This window comes from Pyxicephalus adspersus, chromosome 4 (genome assembly GCF_032062135.1).
Source record: "Pyxicephalus adspersus chromosome 4, UCB_Pads_2.0, whole genome shotgun sequence".
Taxonomy (NCBI): Eukaryota; Metazoa; Chordata; class Amphibia; order Anura; family Pyxicephalidae; genus Pyxicephalus; species Pyxicephalus adspersus.
In genome coordinates this window covers 64,869,417-64,883,002 of record NC_092861.1, presented here as the reverse complement: position 1 = coordinate 64,883,002, position 13,586 = coordinate 64,869,417, and the positions used below count along the sequence as shown (strand labels likewise).

At 35.2% G+C, this 13,586-nt stretch overlaps 1 protein-coding gene and 1 long non-coding RNA gene across 2 annotated transcripts in view; both read right to left on the bottom strand.

The window, feature by feature from the left end:
- PRIM2 (DNA primase subunit 2) overlaps positions 1 to 13,586 on the bottom strand; it is a 58,180-nt gene that overhangs the window by 30,475 nt on the left and 14,119 nt on the right. The window contains exons 5-6 of the mRNA XM_072408467.1: positions 11,741 to 11,836; positions 10,765 to 10,902 (exon numbers count right to left, since the gene is read on the bottom strand). Coding sequence (XP_072264568.1) covers positions 10,765 to 10,902; positions 11,741 to 11,836 — 234 coding nt within the window. The remainder of the gene's footprint in view (positions 1 to 10,764; positions 10,903 to 11,740; positions 11,837 to 13,586) is intronic.
- LOC140328694 (uncharacterized) lies at positions 6,450 to 8,830 on the bottom strand. Its single transcript, XR_011920333.1, has 2 exons — positions 6,853 to 8,830; positions 6,450 to 6,595 (listed from the first exon to the last, which is right to left on the bottom strand). It is a non-coding gene; the product is annotated as an uncharacterized lncRNA (long non-coding RNA).

The following is a 13,586-nucleotide window of genomic DNA, read 5'->3' as shown; positions in this document are numbered from 1 at the left end:
GGTGGTAAGGGTGTACTTCATTTTTCGCCACTGCTGCTGCATCTTCATTTGGTCTTTGGTATATTAATGCCACAGTGAAATATGTCATAAGTTATTGATCTGAGGTTGTACTTAACTTTAAGACCTGGTAAGGAACTGATGACTTTTTGTCTTTATACACCAAGTCGTAGAATCTACACTTTCTTTTTCTGTTGACTGTACAATAAACTGGTTTACAATAGATATAGATATAGTGAATTGGTTAACAAACCAATGCAACAGGCTATTTGCCTGTCGCAGAGTGCTGTAAACATTCTTTAAAATGAAAACGGAATGCAAATATTGGCCAAAAGGAAAAAAGAAAGTTGTTTATAAGTTCACAACAAATACCGCCAGCCACATAGCAAAAGAAATGGCGTTTGTTCTTAACTACACATTTTACACATTGACACCAATGCATACAGTGGAGAAAGATGGCGATGAGGACCTGTGCTATAGCTGGTATTGACCAAAGACACCTGGAATATTAGTAAGTATAAAAATTTTGGATAAGGATCCTTTAATTGGGAAGAATAGACAAAAAAAAAAAACCTGAATTGCCTTTTGTTAAATAAATATTAATAATTTTCTCACTAGTGCTGATGCGAGTGGGTCCCTTCACATACAAATGCAATATTAAGCTCTATGCCCCCAATTCACTAACTTTCTCACAAAATACCACAAATTATTTACTAACAATTAACATGTACATATAATGGAAATAAATTAGGAACTAAACCGTAAAAAAAAAAAAAGCTACAGGAGCCAATCTTTTAACATTATAAATTTAAATGACAGATTGTGGGAGTTCAGTGAATTCAATGTGACACCTCCCAAACAGCTGTCACTGTAGTGGTGTGACATGAATGAAAACAAAAACACTAGACACAGAACATTGTATCTGCTTACCAGCATATCAGCACCTCACTCTTATCTACTCTTATTACAGGAGCAGTGGCATACCATTAACTATCACCTCTGAAATTTCATTAACTCCATTCCAAGGTTAAAACACAATACTTTGTGTCTACCACTACCACTTAGACGCGAAAACATATATAAAAAATATATAAAAGCTAATAGCTAACTTACAGAAAAAAACTTGTATCCCACCTATGTACAAGTGCAGCTACAGTGCCTAGGTAGTTTCACGATTAACTGATAAATTATACCCAATCTATGTCGCTCAATATTTGGGTTTTTTTTTTTGCTCTGTTAGTAAACAGACATGACAAAGAAAAATCTGTAGGAATCTGGCAGATAACCCTTTTAGTTATCATATGATTCTATTAATCATTCATTCTAATCCATAGCATAAAACTTTTTTCCCTTTATAATTATTACATGTTCATACCTTACAGCACCATAAATGTTTAGACAAATAAAGGGCCTGATTTATTAAAGCTCTTCAAGGCCGGAGAAGATACACTTTAATCAGCGAAGCTGGGTGAATTAGCGAACCTGGAATGGATCTGTTCTAGGATTCAAAACATTTGCTAGCAAATAGTAAATTACATTAAATAATTCTATTCCAGGTTTTCTGTATCACCCAGCTTTACTGACGAACGTATATCCTCTCCAGCTTTGTAGGGCTTTAATAAATCCGGCCCAATGTGTCAACTGAGATTTTATCTAGTCTCCTCAAAAGAATGTCTCAAAAAAGGTCTATTTTACAGGGTCACCTTATAACACTGGGAAAAACATACCAATCTTCTGCCATACTTGTTTATTATGGCAGAAGCTCACCACCCACCAACAATTTTGGTTCCATTTTAAGTGTAATGGGACATACTTTTCTAGTTTCATTTATAGTCTTTTAAATTGCCTATAAGTCCAAACTCTGAACTGACACAATGTTAGGCAAGTGTGTGTTGTGGGGGGGGAAAAAAAAAAAGGTTTGCTGGATTTTATTGCAAAAAAAAATCAACATATAGGAATTGTATGTCCATTGTATGTGCATTTTTAATGCAATTTTGCTGAAACTGGGTACAATTAAAATAGATTTTGTCATATCTATACATATTGCCTGTGCTGATGATTGCATCAAAAACACATGTAAGAGCAAGCCCTTGGTCCTGACACATTGCTCATATGTAACCCTGTGAGTTTTTCTTCAGACACGAGTTTTTCTTAAAAAGGAAAAAAAATTTATGAAAAAAAAAAATTGGATCTAAATTTATATATTTATGTATCTAATTATCACCTATGTTTTATTTTCTGGTGGGCACTAGTGAGGTAATATATTAGTGATGCTTTTAAAACAAATCGAATAATACACGTTACTCCAAAGAAAACAGGTATTTTTTATTAATCCAGTTGTTACGATTTTGTTAGATCACCACACAACTTTGGGCAGCGTAGATTGGAGAGTTCATCTAAATCACTTAATAAGCCATCTCTTTCCACCAAGCCCCCCTCTGTAAAATTAGAATCTGAGCAGGTGATGCATTTTGCTTTGTAGTGACTGAATATATTTTGCTCTATAAAAGTAGAACTGTCAAAGAGCTGAATTTACAAGTACAAAAAAAGCGATTTCACTTTTCTGCGGTATCCTAGCAACAAGAATCTGCTGATGTTTTCTCAGCACTAGTGGGTAATGTGTATGAAATCTGTTGTGTTTAAGTGCAGCCAAGTGTCAAGAGGAGTGGATCTGTACTGTAAAAAAATGTGCAGTATCCAAAGAAACACAAATATAGGCTCCAAACGTTACTATTGTACCATTAGGCTAATTGGAAATAAAGAATAGAGCATATTTACTCAAATTAAAAATCATTTTTCTAAAACTCCAATATTTCATACCCGAACAAAGGAAATGCAAGGAGCAGAAAACATAATAAATCCAGTGGTCTGTAGCAGGCAATCAGATTTTTGCCTTAAGCAAGCTTAGTGGAGACTGTGGATGTTATGAACAAAGCTGGACATAACAAGCGGCATGGCATGGTGGCTCAGTGGTTAGCACTCTGGCCTTTGCAGCGCTGGGTCCCAGGTTTGAATCTTGGCCAGGACACTATCTGCATGGAGTGTGTAGGTTATCCTTGTGTTTGCGTGGGTTTCCTCACACATTTTAAAACCATGCAGTTAGGTTAACTGGCTTGCTCTCAAAATTGACTTTAGACATATTAAGACATATGAGTATCATTATATTGTGAGCTCCTTTGATGGACAGTTAGTGACAGGGCTATGGACTTTGTAAAGTGCTGTGTAATATGTTAGCACTATATAAATACTGCGTAATAATATTAATAGACATAGTAAAATTTTCACTCACAGAAATGTTTGTAGGCTGGGTGGGAGGAAGCTGTAGGTGGGCAATGACCCAACTTTTGTTACTGAAAAGTTCAGGGTGGTGTGCCCAGCTAAAAGGGGCTGGACAGAACACTGTACTCAATTAGATGAAAACACAATCAAAACATTTTTCATTTATAACTTAAATCGATATTTGGCCAGTATGTTATATGACAATTGATTGGATCAGTCTTTTTTTTTTTTTTTTTTTCATTGGTCAATTGCTACTCATGGATTTTTAAAGCAAAACTTAATTAGTAACTGTTTTGTCATTCAATCTAATGAAAATATCAAACAATTAGTTGACGCAAAAGCTGTCAGAAAGAGAGACACTAAAGTTTTAAAGTACTATGTTTTCATGTTCTTTGTACTGGCATTTGTATTTATTACGGTTCTAAATATTAGCAGTGACCACTGCATTTTGTATTCTAAGTTCATACTCGGTTTAAAGCAACTTCCTGTATTTTCAGGTAACAGAGACAGTACCTCAGTTAATTTTTATGTATATAGGAGTAGTACATATTATATATATATATATATATATATATATATATATATATATATATATATATATATATATCCCATTTCCTTTTACAAACTTACAGTGTGGTCAAATTACATAGGAATTGTATATATTTAACATTTACACAGATCATTAGATTGTGGGCCCCTTTGAGGGACAGTTAGTGACATGACTATGGACTTTGTAAAGCGCTGCATAATATGCTGGCACTATATAAATACTGTGTAGTAATAATAATCATTTGTCACATGCAATGTAACATGGCATTATGAAGTAGTAGCTATTTAGGTATTGAAAAACATTTATAAAAAGTAGGTCTGTAAAAAGATGATAAATAAATGTTTTCACAGGTTCTACAAATGGCTATAAAAATAAATAAAAATGGAAAAAAAAAGGTATTTATAAAAGCATAAAATTGTACTACTACAGCTCCCTGCAGAAGTAGAAGTCATCATAAATATACTATACATGTCTGTAATGGCAGCTGTGCAAAGAGACTATAAAATGCATACTAAAAGTAACTTCTGTTCGAACCCATCAATGAAGCCATTCCATTAAAAACATCTGGTACTTCTGTATATAAACACAATGAAATCTAAAAACACGTTGAAAGAAACAGATAAAAAGTACAAAACAAACCATTTGCGACAGTTTTTTAATATATAACGAATGTTAAAAAAAAAAAATAGTTAGGGGACAATTTCCTCATATAATATTTTTATAACTAATCTGGAAAATTAAAATGATTTGCCGATTTTAAAAAAAAAACTAAAAAAAAAAAAGAAAACTACAATGACTTTTTGAGTATAAATCTAGAGAACAAAATGTGGCCATCAATGCCAACATTCAAACCAATAATTGACAGAAATTTTAATAAAATAAATGTGAATATATCCATGGTATATTTTTAAAACATTTTAAAAAGGAAAAATATCAAATCAAATGGGCTCAGTCCGTTTATCTTCCATATTACCATTTTGGGTAAAGGAATTTGTACATTTATATGAATTAGGATGGGTCATTTGAACCTGCTGCGTCCTCATGTAAAAGTGTCTCAGAAGACAGGAGATTGGTATATACTTTACATGACAATGAGAGTATAAACTAATGCCTTATCTTTCTCAAAGTTCAAGGTTAGCAGCACCAAATAATTTATTTCCGTATCAGCAAAAAACACATGGGTGCTATCATTGGTAACACTTTCAGGCCATGCCCTTTTTAAAGCTGCCCTGTGTTGCTGACTAATACATCTACATATGCACAATTCCTATTATGGAATTTGATCATAAATACATTAATAATTTAAACACCGTACATTATGGTTAAGATTGGACGATATCTTTCTTATAAGGATTGGTCATTTAACATTGCATTTTCAGATAAGAGGTCACTATTTTTGGATACATCTATCATGAATTAAAATGGAAGGCTAATAAGTTATATATAAAACCTACAGATAAAAATTTAAATTTACATCATACTATTAGTTGGAAACGGTAAAAATAATTTGAAGACAAAGCTGAAAGAACAGGGTTTAAGCAAAATGATGCATAAAATACATGACAGAGGTTTTCAAATTTTAGACTTCCCGATAGAAAAAAAAGGTGTGTGTGTGTGTGCATATATATTATTATTATTACACCATCATATTACGCATTATGTACAAAGTCCATAGTCATGTCACTAACTGTCCCTCAAAGGAGCTCACAATCTAATGTCTCTACCATGGTCATATGTCATTAATGTAGTCTAAGGTCAATTTTTAGGGAGAAGACATGCAATTTACCTAATTGCATGTTTTTGGGATGTGGGAGGAAACCAGAGTACCCGGAGGAAACCCAAGCAGACACGGGGAGAACCTGCAAACTCCATGCAGATAGTGTTCTGGCTGGGATTGGAACCTAGGACCTAGCGCTGCAAAGGCCAGAGTGCTAACCACTGAGCCACCGTGCTGCATATATAAAAACATACATATATACATACACACACACACTAGTGTCCCAGTGCCACCGGCAGCCATGCACACCCAAGCCATCACACTGCCTCTGCCATGTTTTACAGATGATGCGGTATGCTTTGGATCATGAGCTGTTCCACGCCTTCTCCATACTTTATTGTCATCATTCTGGTAAACGTTGATCTTGGTTTCATCTGTCCAAAGAATGTCTTTCCTGATCAGTGCTGGATTTTTTAGATGATTTTTTGAGCAAAGTCCAATCTAGCCTTTCTATTCCTGAGGCTTATGAGTGGCTTGCACCTTGGAGTGCACCCCCTGTATTTACTTTCATGCAGTCTTCTCTTTATGGTAGACTTGCATTTCGATACGCCTACTTCCTGCAAAGTGTTGTTCACTTCACCATGGAAGTGATTCTGCGATCATCCCCCAGTCTTGGCTTCCGTGGACGTCCAAGTCTTTGGGCCTTGCTTAGTTCAACAGTGCTTTGTTTCTTTGTCATGATGTACCAAACTATAGATTTTGCCATTCCTAATATTGTAGCAATTGCTCGAATGGGTTTTTGCAGCTTATGGATGGCTTGTTTCACCTGCATGGAGAGCTCCTTTGACCGAATGTTGTCTGTTCGCAGCAAAATCTTTCACAGACAAGCACCCACCCTCAAAATCAACTCCAAGCCTTTTATTTATTTATTGACTTTTGCATTACATTCATTTCAGCACTAAATGCTTTTGTGTTAGGTCCCTCTGATGAATATATCTTAGAAATTAAAAAAGTGTAACAGCACTTGGCATCCTGATATGTTCTTATGAAAACTAGAAAAAAAAAAAAACAAGTCAGTCTAATAAATGTAAATTACACTTTGTGTTTTAGTCACTGGAGAATGCCCAAATGTTTAACCTAATTTACTTTTGTCAGTAAAGCCCAATTTTATTTTTTAATATCCCCTTACTCCCCCCATCCAAACAAAATCAGGTCTTCCCTAAAACATCCCCATTATTTTTTCTTTTTTGTATTGATGAATAAAACTCAACTAACTTTCTGTTTAGGGGACAATTATTCCAGGACCCACCTTTTCATGCAGCAGCAGAGGTGAGCCCTAAAAGTGGGCAATGTAGTGTTTTCTGACAGTTTGTAGTCTAGCTCTGCTCCTTTTCCTTGTATCATCAGAGGACACCAGACACTTTTTTTCTCCTCATACAGAAGTAAAGGATTGAAAGGGGGCAGATGAGCAAGTGAAAAATAGGCTGCACAAGTGTTTTAAAAGCAATCCAGTAGCTAAGCCAAAATTCCCCAAAAAAGCTGTACCTGTTAGTAGGGGTGGGGGTTTCCTTATCCTGGAACTGATGCTACGTATTTAAAACCATGAAAATAACCACAAATGGCAAACTATTCCTCAAACCAATAAAAAAAAATAAAAAGAAAGAAAGAAAGAAAAAGAAAAAATGAAAAAACCCATGAGATGCTAAGGATGCCAAATTACATATGATGGGTGGCAGACGCAAATTGCTGATTCTTAGCTTTAGGCCATTGATTTCAATAAACTAAATGCTTTTCTAAACTAAATGCTTTTCTAAATGTGTTTTCTCAATGGTAATGCTGCCACTAGTTCTCCTATGAGCATACACCAAAACTATACATTTGTGAATCCTGGATTTCTATACTTTAAAATCCTTTACACTAAATAAGACATGAAAGTGTTGGACAAAAATAGTGTTCCAATTATTAATAACCACACTCACAATAGTATTACCTCTAGCACATAACACATTATCATACCAATTTGAAAGTCAGGAAGGAGGATTAGTTGAAGATCAGAAATATTATATTGCTCATTTAAACTACAGTTTCGAAGAAGTACCTTTTTTCTGTTCTACAAAACACCATATCCTGGAGATTAGCTAAAGAATTAACTGCACATGCTGCTAAACACTTGGTCTTTTCCTACATAGTATGGATTTTTCTCTGCTGTATAAAATGTCTGCAAAACCTCTCACACCGTATTTTAAAACTAATCTTTTCGAGTTAATCCACATTGTGTGGGAGATTTCTATCTGAACTCAATCTCTTCCAAAAGTATGTTTTTTTTTTTTTATCATTTCCTTATGTCCTACAATGTGAAAAAAGTATTTCTGCCATTTTGTTTAAAATCCGACACTAAACAACTACAAAATGACAACCTGTCACAAACTATAAATAAAAACTATTTTGAAACTTTCTATTTGGTCAGAAATTATGGAAGTTAATGGCAATTTTGATCACATGGCATTGTATTAAGAAATTTGACTGCAAAAAAAAAGTTTACAAGAAAACACAAGTTGTGAAACATCTTTCCTCCAGTCCACACTCCACCGTTAAAGATGAATTACAGTCTGACATAACATATAATTAAATCCCTCTTCCAACACGTTATTGGCCTGTAATCTTTCAAGCTGCTTGTCATCTCTGAAATAAAAATATTCCCCCATTTAACAGTAAAGTAGTGTTGGAAGCCACTATGAATAATTAGGGTATATCCTGTTCAGCTGGAGACCTGTACAAGCAATTTGTTTCATTTCTTTGTTCCTTACACCATTTCATCTGATTTAGGCTGCGTACACGCGTGCAATACTTGTCGTTGGAAACTAATGATCCACAAAAAATTGCTCGATAATTGTTAACAAAAAAAGTGCACAAGGACACAGACGAACAAGGAATTTTGATGGAAACAAACGACAGTTCCGGCGGATCTGATTGGATGACGATCGTTCGTAATCTATTGTGTGTACGATCGTTCAGTGACAGTGGATTGTTCTGTGATGTCACTTCCTGTATCTAGCCTTAAAGAGTCTTCCGGATTTGTTTACACAGCATTTAGAAGCATATTGCCTGCTTTCCCACATCAAAGAATTACAACATTGGAGAGGAGTGCTGCCATGAAAGTGAAACTAAGCCAGTTTACCATTCTGTTTGCAGATGAAATAATTATGTAACTGTAAACATTTAATTCTGCTTTAATGTGGCCAAACAAATTTGGAATAACTAATTTTAAACAAATTTTAGGAGCTTTAGTTTTCATGAAATGGTAAAACTTAATATTCCTCTTGAACGCAGTGACACAGATAAAATGCTTGACAGGGAGTTCCCTTGATTTTATAAGACTTCCATGGTCTTTACAACCTCCAAGATTGTACATCTATAAAATGTACCATAAATAAATGTATCAAATATTGCAAACATATAAAATATTACATACCATATATTTTGGTACTGGGGGGGAAAAGTGGGTGCGTCTTATACGGCGAATACAGTTTTAAAAAATAATTAAAAGAACATACCGGTACTCACCCGATACCGCGATCCGGCGTGCTTCTCCTCTCCTCCTGGCTGCAGCACGTGTCTCCTCCTTCCTTCAGAGCCGAGCGAGAAGCCGGCACACGCGCCCCCGCGATCCAGGAAGCACGCTGATCTTTGCCCTAACGGAGTTCCCCCGGCGGAGAGAAACGCACGGTAACTAAGTGGGAAGGGGCTAAATTGGCACAGAGTGATCAGCAGGGGCTAAATTGGCACAGAGTGATCAGCAGGGGCTAAATTGGCACAGGGTGATCAGAAGGGGATGAATTGGCACAGAGTGATCAGAAGAGGATAAATTGGCACATGAGTGATCAGAAGGGGAATAATCTTTCAGAATCTTTTTTTTCTAGATTTTCCTCCTTTATAATCTTATTAAAATCTTATATTAAAATTCGTCTTATACGCCGAAAAATACGGTATATGCTGGTGGGAAAGCAGTCAAGACTATCAGACTATCGAGAATAAAGACTAGACTATACAATGTAAGTTTATACCAAGGTTACAAAATAAAAATTGTGTGTACATTCTCAAGTTCATACTGAGAATTTGGAGTTTTATTTCCTAAAGTAAAACAGATACAAAACTTACTGTTTCTGTCCTGCATACAGTGCCGAGGGGTTAGAACCCCTGCCAGATATTTTTGCTGTGCCCCCGATATGGGAAACTCGTTCCCTTTTTTGTTATGATCACCAGAGTAATTGGGAATTAAACTGAGAGTGAGACTTAGTTGCGAACAAAACAGGAATAGAGAGGAAAAAAATTAATGCAGGACACTTGATGTGACAATTGAAGAGATTTTATTCACATTGAAAAGATATTTCACTTTATCTCGTCAATGGACCTGATTTATTAAAGCTCTCCAAGGCTGGAGAGGATAGCCTTTTATCAATGAAGCTGGGCGATCCAGCAAACCTGGAATGGATTTCTTCAAAGTTAATTTGCTAGCAAATGTTTTGAATCCTGGACCAGATCCATTACAGGTTTCCTGAATCACACAGCTTTGCTGATGAAAGTTTATCTTCTCAAGCCTTGAAGAGCTTTATTAAGACAGGGCCAATGAGGCAGGAATTGAAGAGAGATCTCCCCAATGTGATAAAGATGGCAAAAATAAAAACTCAGACAGTTGTTTAAACCTTTGCTATTGCAGACCAAAATTGGGGGAAAAACATTTTTGTTTTAGATTTAATCAATTAATATAATGGGCCTGAATTATTAACGCTCTCCAACACTGAAGAAGATAGACTATGATGGGAGAACCTGTAATGTTTTATTCTTAAATCGAGGACCAGATCTATTCCAGGTTTGCTGGATCATCCAGGTTCTCACACAAAAGTCTATCTTCTACATACTTGAAGAGTTTTAATAAACTGGGTCCAATGTTTCATTCTATATCAGAGATTGGAAAAGTCCTAGGTGTATTGGATACAAAATAACTTTTTCCTCTAAAATCAGCAATGATAACATACACTTTACAAATAGTGATCAGACTTACATATGCAGAATCTAAAATGGAGCCCGATATTGTCTGTCTAGAACATTTGTGCTAAAAAGTTAACAGTAGTTTTCTCATTTGTTTGGCTATAATGCAAGCAGCGTTGGTTTCCCTATTTTTTTTAATAAAACTAAGAGTAGAATGTAATATTTCACTTACAGCGAGAGCTTTGGATAATCTTGTTCTGAACTCATTGAGGATGAGTGTTACAATATCTGTATGCGGAATATATGCAAATCCTTGTAGTAGGAACACTTTTCTTGGCCGTACTAAATCAAGAGCATCCTGGAAACGAACCTTGAAAAACCACCAAAACAAAAGGTTACATTTTCAGAAAGCCCCAGTAGCATTCTATTTGAGGCTAGATGTGCAGAGAGCCAGGAGATGGAAGACACAATTTTTGCTGAACTACAAGACAGGAACCTAACTGCAAATAAATTCAATAAACATATTACATTGTACTGTATAATATCTAACCACTTTTTTCTTATTTCTCATTTTACTATCAAATAGGCACAGTTAACAAGTTTTAAAGTAGTAACATACATACACAATCATTAATACAAATATAAAGTATAAGAAGTATACACACACAACATCTATTTCTGGTATCATTTTTAATTAAAAAAAATGAAAAAAATGTATGCTCATTTTAAAGATGTAAGTAAAGATGTTCACACTGAGAATTTGCAGCAAGTATGAAGTTTCTAAACTATTTATAATATTCTAACTACTATTAATTAATTTTGCATAGAGAAAATTAAAACACTATGTGCTGGTGACCACGTTCACTGGGATAAAAGTAATGGAAAATTCTAAATTTTCCAATTCAGACACATGCTATAGTTGAAAACGGGGAAATGCTTATCAATTTGTAGATGTTTCCTATAATTTCCTATAGTGATACAAACAGTAAAGGAGGAGTTCCCCAACAGGACAGACATACACCAGAAAACAGAAGTTTTATCCCTTCTCTAGTCTATCAAAAGTGAAACATAAAATGCTTTGAGTATAAATACAATCAAGACTGATAAGTTGGAGGAAGCACACACTGTATACAGACACAGAGTTTTCACCAAATACAACTTATGTTACTTGCTATAATTCATTTCCTTTTTTTCTCACAATTACTTACCTTGTAAAAGTCAAGCTCTTCTAGTTTAGTTGAACTTAAACCATAAGTTGAATTAAGCAGATCATCATGATGCTGCTTCTTCTCATCCTCACTAATCTAAAATATAAAAAAAAAAAGTAAACCTAAATACATAAATACAAAAGTTAAATACAAAATAAAAAAATACAAAAAATACAAAACCTAAATACAAAAGTAAACTTAAAAACTATGTCTTATAGGGTTTTATATCTTGGATATGTTTATTTCCCTAGTGGTTGAACTTGATAGACTTATGTCTTTTTTCAACCTAACCTACTATGTAACTATGTAACATAGGGAAATGATATAAATGAAAATGGAGAAAACATAATTTGCTCAAACCTTACAATGTCAGGATGCCAGCACAGCACATGTTAAGCCTAGCATGGTGGTGTGCATTTTAATGCAATGTTCCTTAGTGGAAAAGGCTCTGCTGTTCGAAAAAATAATAGAAGCTCTTAAGTCTCTTTCCCATAGAGAACTGTGGAAAGTCTAAAAAAAGTGGGATGAGATATATTACGGAGCAAGTGAAGAGTTACTTAAGGTGATCATTTGGAAGCAGGAAAAGTTAGGCATGAAAGGATCTGAGCGACATTGACAAGGGTTAATTTGTGATGGATAGATCAATGGCATCTCCAAAACAGCAGGCCTTGTTCCTGGTTTTAGTATTAGTACCCACCAAAGTAATTCAACCAGTAAGCTAATGAAGTGGGTATGATGTACGGTGAGTGGGGGGTTGGGTGATGAGCCTATATGATTCTATTCCTGCAGAAAAGCTACTGTGGCACAAATGGATGCAAAACATATTTCTGTGGACGGTTGAGTTTGTGTGCATCATATACCTGTGAAAGAGATGGCAGAAGGAGAATCTATGCAAAGGAGAATCTATGCAAAGAAGTAAGGAAAGTGAAGGCAGTGTGATGGGATCTCCTACCAATGTGCTTGTGTCAGATACCAGAAGACATGTACAGAAGTCCCAAGGAATCCATGCCTTGAAGGGACATTTTGTCACTATGAAGGGGACCTAAACATTAGATCACTGCTCAGTAAACACATTACAACACCTCAGTATTAAATATACAATATAGCTTATGGTACAGTGTCCTAATCGCTGTAATGCACAAAAATCCAGAGTGCAGCAGTCCACTGAATGTATCACAAAACAGCAAACGTATCCTTGTAGTCCTAAACAGAGGGCAGTGGTCCAGATTGTTAATTCAGCAGTATGTAAAGAATAAAGTGACCAGGGAGCGCAACCTTTCATTGTTAAGAGCATGAAAAAGTGCCCTTTGGCATGGGTGGTCAGTGGCGAAGTGCCCTATACCAGGTGGGTGTTTAAGAAACCATGGAGAACTTAAAATAAAAAAAGGAAAAGGAAAAAACATTTTGGTACAGCGGGAACAAACCTCATTATCAACTTATTACCTATGTATGCAAATAGCAAAGCTGGACAAATCTTTTCCAAAAACTTAAAGCTGGTTGTTAAAATAATTCTCACACACTCATATCTCGTGCCATACACAAAAATTTAATTTTTACTGTATCACTCAATGCATGAACTCCTCGTACTATTGCCCAAGAAAAGAGGAATCTATTCTGTTGATAACAGTATAAGGAAATGCATCAACAGAAACACAAACTTCAATAAAACTTTTTTTAAATACCAAAAAGCCACTGGTTGCTGCATTCAAGAATATCAAGAAAAACTACAATAGCATAAGCACCGCCATATTGGCACTAAAAAAGGAAAAGCTGCACTGTGGTCACAAAATCCTTAAAAGTCAGAAAAATACAGAAATCAAATTTGTGCCTTGCCAATCCAAACTAA